This window comes from Bombina bombina, chromosome 9 (genome assembly GCF_027579735.1).
Source record: "Bombina bombina isolate aBomBom1 chromosome 9, aBomBom1.pri, whole genome shotgun sequence".
NCBI classification, from domain to species: Eukaryota; Metazoa; Chordata; class Amphibia; order Anura; family Bombinatoridae; genus Bombina; species Bombina bombina.
The window spans coordinates 222,256,144-222,270,505 of NC_069507.1; the positions used below are offsets into that span (position 1 = coordinate 222,256,144).

General features: G+C 42.1%; 1 protein-coding gene across 1 annotated transcript in view; it reads left to right on the forward strand.

Annotated features, from left to right (window-relative positions):
• The window catches only part of TIAL1 (TIA1 cytotoxic granule associated RNA binding protein like 1), a 140,300-nt gene that overhangs the window by 73,953 nt on the left and 51,985 nt on the right, over nucleotides 1–14,362 (forward strand). Inside the window, 2 exon segments of the mRNA XM_053692660.1 lie at nucleotides 552–660; nucleotides 869–964. Of these exon segments, the coding sequence (XP_053548635.1) occupies nucleotides 552–660; nucleotides 869–964 (205 nt within the window).

Genomic DNA, 14,362 nt, shown 5'->3' on the forward strand with positions numbered 1-14,362 from the left:
TCTCCTATAATAGCCAGCTTCTCAGTAGTTGTGGGTTGTCTTGTTTTTTTTTTGGGTTTTTTTTGTTGTTTTTTTTTAGCATGTCACTAAGCTATTTGTCCAGTTACACCACTATCCATAGCACCATTAACTATTAAGTAGCATGCTCCTGTGCTGGATGAGGGTGTCAACTACAGTGTAGCTCAACTTTTCTATGCACTTTATACCCTCATCCAGCATAGGAGCGAGCTACTTCATAGTAAACGGCACCACAGAATTTGCCGTTGTGACATGCTTTAAAAAAAAAAAAAAAGCTGCTTCTGGCGTAGAGGTCAGCCGTTATTGGGAAAGAGTGGCGGTTTCAGGGGCTTTGTTAGCACTGGTTAATATGGCTAAAGTACTATATTTTTCTTACCTGACTAATCAGATTTTAATGTAGTATTTTTCTTGCAATGAGCTTGGCCCATCCTAAATCGCCTTTAAATTCTATAGGCAGAAATCCTCATAATGTTACTACGCATGTTACTCTTTGAAACTCAGAATATCTTTTTTTTCCTTTTCATTACTCTTAGGATGCAGAAAATGCCATTGTACATATGGGGGGTCAGTGGTTAGGAGGCAGACAAATTCGAACGAACTGGGCTACACGAAAACCTCCTGCACCAAAAAGTACACAAGAAAGTAAGTTCATTACATTGGAAGTATTGTCACAGATAATGGTTGCCTCAGACTTTGTAGACTTTTAGGTGGTGTGGCCTATAATTTTCCCACATTTTATAAACTTTGTAAATTAGGATTTTTAATAGACTCTTCAGTTTGTTTTAGTTAGGTCATTTGAAAATATTTCCCCAAATGTGTTTGTTTCTATAATGAGTCTCTCTGCATACAGATAATACAAAACAGTTACGGTTTGAAGATGTAGTGAACCAGTCAAGTCCTAAAAATTGCACAGTGTACTGTGGTGGAATTGGGTCGGGTTTAACAGGTAAGTGTTTTTCATAAACATTTTTTTAGTCCATTTCTTTGAAATCCCCACAACATAATATAGAATCTCGTGTAGCTCTTACAGTGATAAAATAGTACCTAGAAAGGCAAAATATCTCTTGAGGAGAAACTAAAAATCTTCCAGACATATTTGTGAGCGCTAGTTTAACATTTTAAAAAAATAGGTTTTATGTGATTTAAGAAACTAAAAGTATGTGCAAGTTTACACATAACTCAACACTAGTGATTGACCAATTACAATAACTCCTGAATTGGTGAACAGTGCCTTGACCTACAAGACAAAAAGAAAGTATCTCTTGTTCAATGCAAAAAAAGTTACACTAATGTCCCTTAATATAAATCAGTGGGTTCATCTCCTTTCGAAATTATAATATGCATTAAATGGTCTTCTGATTGTTGCCATGGCCACTAGCATAATGTGGGTAAGACCCCTGATTATATAAATGGGTCTATTCCCTTTTCAAAATGTTTTAAACTGAAATTTTAGAGGTTACATTAATGCTGTTGTATTTACTTGCTTAAAGGGACAGTCAAGTCCAAAAAAAACTTTAATGATTCAAATAGGGCATGTACATTTAAACAACTTTCCAATTTACTTTTATCACCAATTTCTTTCCTAAGATATGGTGAGTCCACAACACCATAAATTACTGTTGGGAATACCACTCCTGGCCAGCAGGAGGAGGAAAATAGCACCACAGCAATGCTGTGTGTCACTCCCATACCCATAATCCCCAGTCATTCTCTTTGCCTCGGTCAGTGGAGGAGGTGAAGTTCTGGTGTCTGAAGAAAATTGCATTTCTTTTGCTACAAGCAAGTTTTTTTTTTTGGGGGGTCTAGCTGTACTCCACGTTAGTCTTTTCAGTAGGGCAGTGGTGGCTTTAAAGCAGTTAGGAAAACGCAGTGATACCCATCTCACAAGTTCCTAACAGGTTGCTGCCCTAGTTTAGAAAGCTAGAGTAGGCTTACTCTGTTTCTTCTTTCCACAGGTCTCTGTCAGGAGTGGCATCCTTTCATACCATGTGAGCTGTCCTCCTGCCGGACAGCTAGAAGCGCAGGTAAGTGCCTTTTTGTCTTCTGGGGCTAGGAGGCTGGCACTGAAGGGGTTATGGAAAAGACTCTAACATCTGCATTGGCTTTTATGGGACACACAAATCCTTAATGGAGGATTGGTTTGGCAGTGAGCAGACACTTTATTGTATGTGACTGGGGAGGCTTAAGGGGTTAACCCTCTTTGGTGGCTGAAACTTGAGTTATCCCCCTATGGTGGTTACTCTTATGGCAAATTGTTCATTAGCTTTATTTATATTTTTCTGGTGGTAGTTTTGGCTGTACATTTTTCACTCTGTGTTAAACACATGTCCAATTTTGACTATCTTTGCCTGCCCTGAAGCATGCGTAATAATTGTTGCGCAGCTTCTTGTTGCGTTCACGTGTCCTTCCGATTCTTCTTCAGTCTGTCTGAGCGGTGGAAGCGACTGGAAGCAACTGTAAGACCGGTTGGGTCTGGACGTCGTCCTTGTTTGAGAATATCGGAGGGGGCAGGTGTAGAGGTTCATTTTTAAAGACGTTTTTAAAGTGAAACTTATCGTTTATTTAGCACAAGCAGGAACTCTCCTGAGTGTTGGGGACTTTTGCTCTAAGTAGAGGGCGCGGATTGCCTGTGTAAAAAGTTTTCCCCCAGTCATTCTTTGCCTTTCGTCACAGGAGGTTGGCAGAGAAGTGTCGGAAGATTCAGAGGAGTCTCTCTTATGGAGGGTAGTACTCTTCGGCATGGGACTGGCGTTTTAAGTAGTCCTGTCAGCCTCTCAGTGAGTGCATGGGTGAAAGTTAGAGTCCGGAGATGCAGGGGGAGTTCTCCTGCGAAACCATTCCGACTCATATTAACAGCTCCTTAAAGAATCGGCGTTGACGAGTTTCGCTGCCTGCATTTCTTTCAAGTCTGTCAGGAGTGACGCTACTAGCCTGTCACACTTGAAGGGCCGTGTTCCTGTTACACGGCGTTGATTCTGGTAAGATCGTTTCTTATATATTATATATAATATATATACTTTCTTCTGTTAAGTGTGATCAGTCCACGGGTCATCATTACTTCTGGGATATTACTCCTCCCCAACAGGAAGTGCAAGAGGATTCACCCAGCAGAGCTGCATATAGCTCCTCCCCTCTACGTCACTCCCAGTCATTCTCTTGCACCCAACGACTAGATAGGATGTGTGAGAGGACTATGGTGATTTTATTTAGTTTTATTTCTTCAATCAAAAGTTTGTTATTTTTAATAGCACCGGAGTGTGTTATTCCTTCTCTGGTAGAGTTTGAAGAAGAATCTACCAGAGTTTTTTCTATGATTTTAGCCGGAGTAGTTAAGATCATATTGCTGTTTCTCGGCCATCTGAGGAGAGGTAAACTTCAGATCAGGGGACAGCGGGCAGATTAATCTGCAAAGAGGTATGTAGCAGCTTTTATTTTCTGACAATGGAATTGATGAGAAAATCCTGCCATACCAATATAATATCATGTATGTATATTTTACATTTGAGTATTCTGGGGAATGGTACTTCACTGGAATTACACTGTGTATATAAGACTTTAGCCTATTTGCAAGCAACAGGCTTTTTAATAACTCTTATTTATGTTAAAACGTTTTTGCTGGAATGTAAAATCGTTTTCATTTTCTGAGGTACTGGGTGAATAAAATGTTTGGGCACTATTTTTCCACTTGGCAGTTGCTTGATCTAATTCTGACAGTTTACTGATCTCTCTCACTGTTGTGTGTGAGGGGGAGGGGCCTTTTTTTGGCGCTTTTGCTACGCATCAAAAATTTCAGTCAGAAGCTCATTGTTTTTTCCTGCATGTTCCGGTTCATCTTACAGAACTCAGGGGTCTTCAAAGCTTGTTTGAGGGAAGTAATCTTCACAACAGAGCTGTGAGATTGTAGTTGACTGTGATAAAAAAACGTTTATTCTTTAACTTTTTTATGCCATCAGGGTTAGTTATTCTTTGCTAATGGGAACAAGCCTTTGCTAAAATTGTGTTTTGTTTTTACAAAGTTTGATGCTGTAACCTTTTCAGTTTATTGATTTCAACTGTCATATATCTTTCTGTGCTTCTTAGGCACAGTACGTTTTTCATTATATTTTACTTGAATAATATTTCCAAGTTGCAAGTTTAGTTGCTAGTGTGTTAAACATGTCTGATTCAGAGGATGAGACCTGTACTATTTGTGCTAACGCCAAAGTGGAGCCCAATAGAAATTTATGTACTAACTGTATTGATGCTACTTTAAATAAAAGTCAATCTGTACAAATTGAACAAATTTCACCAAACAACGAGGGGAGAGTTATGCCGACTAACTCGCCTCACGTGACAGTACCTGCATCTCCCGCTCGGGAGGTGCGCGATATTGTGGCGCCCAGTACATCTGGGCGGCCATTACAAATAACATTACAAGATATGGCTACTGTTATGACTGAGGTTTTGGCTAAATTACCAGAGCTAAGAGGCAAGCGTGATCACTCTGGGGTGAGAACAGAGTGCGCTGATAATGCTAGGGCCATGTCAGATACTGCGTCACAACTTGCAGAACATGAGGACGGAGAGCTTCATTCTGCGGCTGACGGTTCTGATCCAAACAGATTGGATTCAGATATTTCAAATTTTAAATTTAAGCTGGAAAACCTCCGTGTATTACTAGGGGAGGTGTTAGCGGCTCTGAATGATTGTAACACAGTTGCAATACCAGAGAAAATGTGTAGGTTGGATAAATATTTTGCTGTACCAACAAGTACTGACGTTTTTCCTATACCTAAGAGACTAACTGAAATTATTACTAAGGAGTGGGATAGACCCGGTGTGCCGTTCTCACCCCCTCCGATATTTAGAAAGATGTTTCCAATAGACACCACCACACGGGACTTATGGCAAACGGTCCCTAAGGTGGAGGGAGCAGTTTCTACTTTAGCTAAGCGTACCACTATCCCGGTGGAGGATAGCTGTGCCTTTTCAGATCCAATGGATAAAAAGTTAGAGGGTTACCTTAAGAAAATGTTTGTTCAACAAGGTTTTATATTGCAACCCCTTGCATGCATTGCGCCGGTCACGGCTGCAGCGGCATTCTGGATTGAGTCTCTGGAAGACAACCTTAGTTCAGCTACTCTGGACGACATTACGGACAGGCTTAGAATCCTTAAGCTAGCTAATTCATTCATTTCGGAAGCCGTAGTACATTTAACTAAACTTACGGCTAAGAATTCCGGATTCGCCATTCAGGCGCGCAGAGCACTGTGGCTAAAATCCTGGTCAGCTGATGTAACTTCTAAGTCCAAATTACTTAATATACCTTTCAAAGGGCAGACCTTATTTGGGCCCGGTTTGTAAGAAATTATCGCTGACATTACAGGAGGTAAGGGCCACGCCCTGCCTCAAGACAGAGCCAAACCTAAGGCTAGACAGTCTAATTTTCGTTCCTTTCGGAATTTCAAAGCAGGAGCAGCATCAACTTCCACTGCTCCAAAACAAGAAGGATCTGTTGCTCGCTACAGACAAAGCTGGAGACCTAACCAGTCTTGGAACAAGGGCAAGCAGGCCAGGAAACCTGCTGCTGCCCCTAAAACAGCATGAATTGAGGGCCCCCGATCCGGGATCGGATCTAGTGGGGGGCAGACTTTCTCTCTTCGCCCAGGCTTGGGCAAGAGATGTCCAGGACCCCTGGGCGCTAGAGATAATATCTCAGGGATACCTTCTGGACTTCAAATTCTCTCCTCCAAGAGAGAGATTTCATCAGTCAAGGTTGTCAACAAACCAAACAAAGAAAGAGGCGTTTCTACGCTGCGTACAAGAACTTTTGTTAATGGGAGTAATCCATCCAGTTCCACGGTCGGAACAGGGACAAGGGTTTTACTCAAATCTGTTTGTGGTTCCCAAAAAAGAGGGAACTTTCAGACCAATCCTGGATTTAAAGATCCTAAACAAATTCCTAAGAGTTCCATCGTTCAAAATGGAGACTATTCGGACAATTTTACCCATGATCCAAAAGGGTCAGTACATGACCACAGTGGATTTAAAGGATGCTTACCTTCACATACCGATTCACAAAGATCATTACCGGTATCTAAGGTTTGCCTTCCTAGACAGGCATTACCAGTTTGTAGCTCTTCCATTCGGATTGGCTACAGCTCCAAGAATCTTCACAAAGGTTCTGGGTGCTCTTCTGGCGGTACTAAGACCGCGGGGAATCTCGGTAGCTCCGTACCTAGACGACATTCTGATACAAGCTTCAAGCTTTCAAACTGCCAAGTCTCATACAGAGTTAGTACTGGCTTTTCTAAGGTCACATGGATGGAAGGTGAACGAAAAGAAAAGTTCACTCGTTCCACTCACAAGAGTTCCCTTCCTGGGGACTCTTATAGATTCTGTAGAAATGAAGATTTACCTGACAGAGGACAGGTTAACAAGACTTCAAAGTGCTTGCCGCACCCTTCATTCCATTCAACACCCGTCAGTGGCTCAATGCATGGAGGTAATCGGCTTAATGGTAGCGGCAATGGACATAGTTCCCTTTGCTCGCTTACACCTCAGACCACTGCAACTGTGCATGCTAAGTCAGTGGAATGGGGATTACTCAGATTTGTCCCCTTCTCTGAATCTGGATCAAGAGACCAGAAATTCTCTTCTATGGTGGCTTTCTCGGCCACATCTGTCCAGGGGGATGCCATTCAGCAGACCAGACTGGACAATTGTAACAACAGACGCCAGCCTTCTAGGTTGGGGTGCCGTCTGGAATTCTCTGAAAGCTCAGGGACAATGGAGTCAGGAGGAGAGTCTCCTGCCAATAAACATTCTGGAATTGAGAGCAGTTCTCAATGCCCTCCTGGCTTGGCCCCAGTTGACAACTCGGGGGTTCATCAGGTTTCAGTCGGACAACATCACGACGGTAGCTTACATCAACCATCAGGGAGGGACAAGAAGCTCCCTAGCAATGATGGAAGTATCAAAGATAATTCGCTGGGCAGAGTCTCACTCTTGCCACCTGTCAGCAATCCACATTCCGGGAGTGGAGAACTGGGAGGCGGATTTCTTAAGTCGTCAGACTTTTCATCCGGGGGAGTGGGAGCTTCATCCGGAGGTCTTTGCCCAAATACTTCGACGTTGGGGCAAACCAGAGATAGATCTCATGGCGTCTCGACAGAACACCAAGCTTCCTCGTTACGGGTCCAGATCCAGGGATCCAGGAGCAGTCCTGATAGATGCCCTGACAGCACCTTGGGACTTCAGGATGGCTTACGTGTTTCCACCCTTCCCGATGCTTCCTCGATTGATTGCCAGAATCAAACAGGAGAGAGCATCAGTGATTCTAATAGCACCTGCATGGCCACGCAGGACTTGGTATGCAGACCTGGTGGACATGTCATCCTGTCCACCTTGGTCTCTACCTCTGAAACAGGATCTCCTGATACAGGGTCCTTTCAAACATAAAAATCTAACTTCTCTGAAGCTGACTGCTTGGAAATTGAACGCTTGATTTTATCAAGACGTGGGTTTTCTGAGTCAGTTATTGATACCTTAATACAGGCTAGGAAGCCTGTTACCAGAAGGATTTACCATAAGATATGGCGTAAATACCTATATTGGTGTGAATCCAAAGGTTACTCTTGGAGTAAGGTTAGGATTCCTAGGATATTGTCTTTTCTACAAGAAGGTTTAGAAAAGGGTTTATCTGCTAGTTCATTAAAGGGACAGATCTCAGCTCTGTCCATTCTGTTACACAAACGTCTGTCAGAAGTTCCAGACGTTCAGGCTTTTTGTCAGGCTTTGGCCAGGATTAAGCCTGTGTTTAAAACTGTTGCTCCGCCATGGAGCTTAAACCTTGTTCTTAACGTTTTACAGGGCGTTCCGTTTGAACCCCTTCATTCCATTGATATAAAGTTGTTATCTTGGAAAGTTCTATTTTTAATGGCTATTTCCTCGGCTCGAAGAGTCTCTGAATTATCAGCCTTACATTGTGATTCTCCTTATTTGAATTTTCATTCGGATAAGGTAGTTCTGCGTACTAAACCTGGGTTCTTACCTAAGGTAGTTACTAACAGGAATATCAATCAAGAGATTGTTGTTCCTTCTTTGTGTCCAAATCCTTCTTCGAAGAAGGAACGTCTACTGCACAATCTGGACGTAGTTCGTGCCCTAAAATTTTACTTACAGGCAACTAAGGAATTTCGACAAACGTCTTCTCTGTTTGTCGTTTACTCTGGTCAGAGGAGAGGTCAAAAGGCTTCTGCTACCTCTCTTTCCTTTTGGCTTCGTAGCATAATACGTTTAGCTTATGAGACTGCTGGACAGCAGCCTCCTGAAAGAATTATAGCTCATTCTACTAGAGCTGTGGCTTCCACTTGGGCCTTCAAGAATGAGGCCTCTGAACAGATTTGCAAGGCTGCAACTTGGTCTTCGCTTCATACTTTTTCCAAATTTTACAAATTTGACACTTTTGCTTCCTCGGAGGCTATTTTTGGGAGAAAGGTTCTTCAGGCAGTGGTTCCTTCTGTATAAAGAGCCTGCCTATCCCTCCCGTCATCCGTGTACTTTTGCTTTGGTATTGGTATCCCAGAAGTAATGATGACCCGTGGACTGATCACACTTAACAGAAGAAAACATAATTTATGCTTACCTGATAAATTCCTTTCTTCTGTAGTGTGATCAGTCCACGGCCCGCCCTGTTTTTTTTAGGCAGGTAAATATTTTTTAAATTATACTCCAGTCACCACTACACCCTTGGCTTCTCCTTTCTCGTTGGTCCTTGGTCGAATGACTGGGAGTGACGTAGAGGGGAGGAGCTATATGCAGCTCTGCTGGGTGAATCCTCTTGCACTTCCTGTTGGGGAGGAGTAATATCCCAGAAGTAATGATGACCCGTGGACTGATCACACTACAGAAGAAAGGAATTTATCAGGTAAGCATAAATTATGTTTTTAAGTTCCTTCCTCGGTGGAAGTGTTTCCTGTTCCAGACCGTGCAACGGAAATTATTGCGCAGGAATGGGAAGCCAGGGATTCCATTTTCCCCGTCTCCTGTTTTTAAAAAGATGTTTCCGATCGCTTACTCCATTAAAGACACATCGTGTACGGTGCCTAAGGTAGAAGGGGCCATGTCTACTCTGGCTAACAAAACTATTCATATAAAGGATAGCTGTTCTTTTAAAGATCCTATGAACAAAAAGCTGGAGGCTTATTTGAAGAAGATGTATGTTCATTAAAGCCTTCAGTGGCAACCGGCAGGTTGTATGGCCACGGTGTCCAGTGCGGCATCTTACTGGTTCGTTGCTCTTTCTGAGTCTCTTCAGGTTGAGACTCCTTTGGAGAAAATCCAAGATAGGATTAAGGCTCTCAAGCTAGCCAATTCCTTTATTTCTGATGCCACCATCCTAGTTATTAAGCTAGGAGCCAAGGTATCTGGCTTCGCTGTGCTAAACCGCAAAGCTTTGTGGCTGAAATCGTGGTCTCCCAAGTCCAAGCTTTTAGCGCTCCCTTACAAGGGTAAGACCCTGTTTGGCCCTGGTTTGGCAGAAATAATCTAACATTACTAGTGGAAAAGTGTCTTTTCTACCACAAGACAAGAAGAATAGATCTAAAGGACGTCAAAGTAATTTTTTTTTTTCCTTTCGTAACTCCAAAGGAAAGTTTTCCTCTCCCAAGCAGGAACTCTCCAAGTCTTCTTGGAAACCCAATCAGTCTTGGAGCAAGGGAAATCAATCTAAGAAGCCCGTAGCTGAGTCTTAATCATCATGAAGGGGTTACCCCCGGTCTGGAACGGGATCAAGTGGGGGGCAGACTTTCTCTGTTTTACCCAGCTGGGTAGATGTCCTAGATCCTTTGGCTGTGGACAATTATGTCTCAGGGTTACAAAATAGAATTTAAGACTTTTCCTCCCAGGGGCAGGCTTCGTCTCAAGATTATCTGCAGACCAGATGAAGAGGCATTCTTGAATTGCGTTCGGAACCTTTATTCCCTGGGCGTAAATAGTCCCTGTCCCCAAAAGGGAACAGGGTCTGGGATTTTATTCCAATCTATTTGTGGTTCCCAAAAAAGAGAGAACTTTTCGTCCTATTTTAGACCTAAAGTGTCTAAACAAGTTTCTAAGGGCACCATCCTTTAAAATGGAGACCATTCAGTCCATTCTGCCCTTGGTAAAAGAGGGTCAGTTTATGATGACCATAGACCTTAAGGATGCGTTTCTTCATATTTTTATTCACAGGGATCATCACAAGTACCTGAGATTCGCCTTTCTATATAAACACTTTCAGTTTGTGTGTCTCCCGTTTGGCCTTGCCACAGCTCCAAGAATATTTTCAAACATTCTGGGGGCTCTCTTGGCAGGTATCAGGGTGCAGGGCATTACAGCGGCACCTTACCTGGACGACATTGGTTCAGGCGCCATCTTTTCAACAAGCAAACTCTCTCATACAGAGATCTTGTCTTTTCTACGTTCCCATGGATGGAAAGTGAATCTGGAAGAGTTCCTTCCAGCTACAAGGGTGGTTTTCTTAAGGACCATAATAGATTCCATATCTATGAAATTTTTTTAGACGGAGGTCAGAAAATCCAAAATTCTCTCCTCTTGCCTCTTTTCACAGTCTTTTAGGCCATCAGTGGCTCAATGTATGGAGGTAATTGGTCTGATGGTTGCTTCCATGGACATTCCCTTTGCTTGATTCCATTTGAGAGCACTACAGTTATGTATGCTCAGACAATGGAACAGGGACTATTCGGATTTGTCTCAGAGGATAGATCTAGATCAGTCGACAGACTCTATCCCGTGGTGGTGTTCTCAGGAGCATCTATCTCGAGGCACATGCTTCCGGAGACCTTCCTGGGTCATTGTAACCAACGGACGCCAGCCTGCTGGGCTGGGGAGCAGTGCAGGGTCTATAGACTTGAGAGGAGTCTGCTCTCCCCATAAATATTGGAGTTGAGAGCGATTTGCAATGCTCTGAAAGCGTGACCTCAGTTGTCCTTAGCCCAGTTTATCAGGTTATAATCAGACAATATCACCTCAGTGGCTTACATCAACCACCAGGGAGGAACTCAGAGTTCCTAAGCCATGAAGGAGGTGGCTTGGATTATTTAGTGGGCAGAAGCCCACAATTGTCGTCTATCTGCCATCCACATTCCAGGAGTGGACAACTGGGAAGCAGACTTTCTGAGCAGACAGACTTTTCATCCCGGGGAGTGGGCACTCCATCTGGAGGTGTTCTCCAGGTTAACCCTCAAATGAGGGATGCTGGAGTTGGATCTGATGATGTCTCAACAGAACGCCATGCTTCCAAGGTACGGTTTAAGGTCGAAAGATCCTCAGGCCGTCCTGATAGATGCTCTGGCGGTACCTTGGGTTTTCAGGCTAGCATACCTGTTTGATACGAGCAATGACTCGTGGAAGGAGAGCAAACAGGAGAAAGCAGTGATAATTCTAATAGCTCCTGCGAGGCCTCGCAGGACTTGGTATGCAGACCTAGTGAAGATATCATCCCTTCCACCGTGGCGGCTTTCTCTGAGTTAGGACCTTCTAACTTGGGGTCCATTCCTTCATCCAAATCTCGTTTCTCTGAAGCTGACTGGAGATTGAACGCTTCATGTTGTCTAAGCTTGTTTTTTCTGAGTTGGTCATTGAGACCATGATTCAGGTTTGCAAGCCTGTTACTAGAAAGATTTACCATAAGATATGGCGTAAATATCTTTATTGGTGCGAATCTAAGGGCTACTCTTGGAGTAGGGTCAGGATTCCTAAGATTTTGTCTTTTTTTTTTTTTTTTTTTTTCTTGATGTGCCAGATGTTTAATCCTTTTGAGAGGCCCTGGTAAGAATCAGGCCTGTCTTTTTAAAGTCTGTTTCTCCTCCTTGGAGCCTTTATTCTTCTTTTTTTTTTTATATATATTTTTATTGAGGGAAAGTGTTGGCAAACAAGCAAAACAAATGAGCATTGTACAGTCACCTTCAAAGAGTAACAATAACAAGGTACCATATACAGTATACATTATAGGCTGCATAAACCAAGGTTGATAATATCAATTGTACTAAAGAAAGACAAAGTATGTAGATGCCAATGATGATCTAAACCTTCTTTGCAAAAATAGGCCACTCTTGGACCTCAAACCGTGAAAAGGAAAAATAAACATTTGTAGAAGGCTGTCTGAAATAGGAGAGATCACTTATGGATCCCTTAACATTCACCTCATATTTTACATTTTTATTATGATACACTGGTAACTAAAAGGTAAGACACCGGAAACATGGTGCAACTGCTTATTATGCCCTGAATAATTAGTAGGAACACATTTCCAGTTAACCTGGAATATAGTTATGGATCTGGAGACCCCTACTGTTGCATGAGTAATTAAAATAAGTAAAAAAAAAATAAGATATAAAAAAAGAGGGTTAAATCAAAAAGAGAATTAAATCGGAAGCTCTTGAACCTCAGAGGCAAAATGGCATTTTAGACTGTCACAAAAACTAATTACAGGACACTTCCCTACACCAGCACATGAAATAAGAAAAACACTGCAAACATGGTGCACACCTTATTTATACTTCTAGCAATTGGTAGTAGTGTGAGTCCTATTGACACAAAATAAAACTGCTACAGATCTATATATTCCCGCTATTGCACTAGTAGGGGAAAGGGCTAAGTTGATAATGTAGGGACCTATGAGCCTAGATGACATGGAGTAATTTCACTGGAACTATTGTTGGTTCACTTAAATATAATAACTTATAAGTTAAAATATACGCTGCTCTTGAGACCCATAGGTCAGCCCCCTGACTAGGTTATGTTGGAGAACTAGATAGTATGATCAAAATACGGGCAGCAAAACTTAACCCCCAGGCCATATGATTTTTTATGAATTAATTTTTTATTTTTTCATGAATTAATCTGTATTTGAGAAAATAATATGATTCTATAAATATCTGTGATTGTAATTTAATTATAATTAATATATTATAGAATTTTTTTAATGTTTTTTGATGTATAAAATAAGTTTGATGTAAAGAGTTAATAGGAAGTTGAACTTGCAGCGCCACCTAGTGGTGTTTAGGTTTAAATAGAATCATTTCAGTATGATGTTTAGCATGAATAAGGTAGCAATACCGAAACGTTGCTGTTAATGCTGTGTTGTACCCAATAAACACAATTGTTTGCTGCTACTCTTTTTGGAGTGTGTTTGGATATTACTTTAGAGACTGGAGTGGGTCTCTTGGGTAGCTGGCACAAGGACCGTTGTGTGCTGAGTCAATTGACTTTGTATTTTGCATATGATAATTTGAACCACCTCTCCTATTGATTGAAGTCATACATATAAAAACTAAAGATGCTAAAGGCTACCCCATGAGAGAGATCAGCATGCACCCATGACCAGAGTAATAAATGTGCAAGGATCCAAATAGCTCAAATTAGTATTATAATTGCAGGGCCAGCCTACAATAAAAACAAGGTTGGGGGAAAAAGATTTAGGAACACATCATATAGGGAGCCATATCATCAGATTGAAATTAACAGTGTGTACAATGTTAAAGTATGTAGATTATATACATTAACCTCTTATATTGTAATTAGCATGGGGTTTAAACAATCTTTAATATCAAACTATATCTAGCTGCAAGAAGTTGATGGAGTATAAGTTCTCAAGAGGGGATCAACATGAGCAATACTCAACATAAGTCCAAAGTCTATTTGTAATAAGTTCACGAGGAAAAATTAAGATGAGCAAAACCTAGTGTAGGCTTAAAGGCTTTTTCAGTAGTGTTCAGCTGGTATTGCATAAAGAATCTCTGTGAAGTACAGTAGCGTGACAGTATATTTTACCATGTTGCATCGTCCACATCCAACCCTCATGTCTGGGGAAAATACGTAGAGAGAGCAGGCCTCCCGGGTCCCAAGGGATGCAGATACAACCGCCGCAATGACGGTAAGGGCTTAACAGCAACCCAGGGTAATTCACAAGCCCCTATTATGGTTAAGGGAGAGTAGGGAGCGTGTAACAGCGGGGGGGCAAAAGTAACGTTTTGTTGCACAACTACCTACAACCGACTAAGGACTTTCGTCAGTCCTCCACTTTGTTCTGGAAAGCTACTGCTACTTCTTTCTCTCTGGTTGAGAAGTATGATCCGTTTTGCTTATGAGACTGCTGGACAGCAGCCTCCTGAGAGAATAACAGCTCATTCCACCAGGGCTGTCTCCTCTTCTTGGGTTTCCAAAAATGACGCTTCTGTGGAACAGATTTGCAAGGCTGCAACTTGGTCTCCTCTGCATACTTTTTCCAAATTTTATAAATTTTATACTTTTGCCTCGGCTGAGGCGTCTTTTGGGAGAAAGGTTCTTCAAGCGGTGGTGCCTT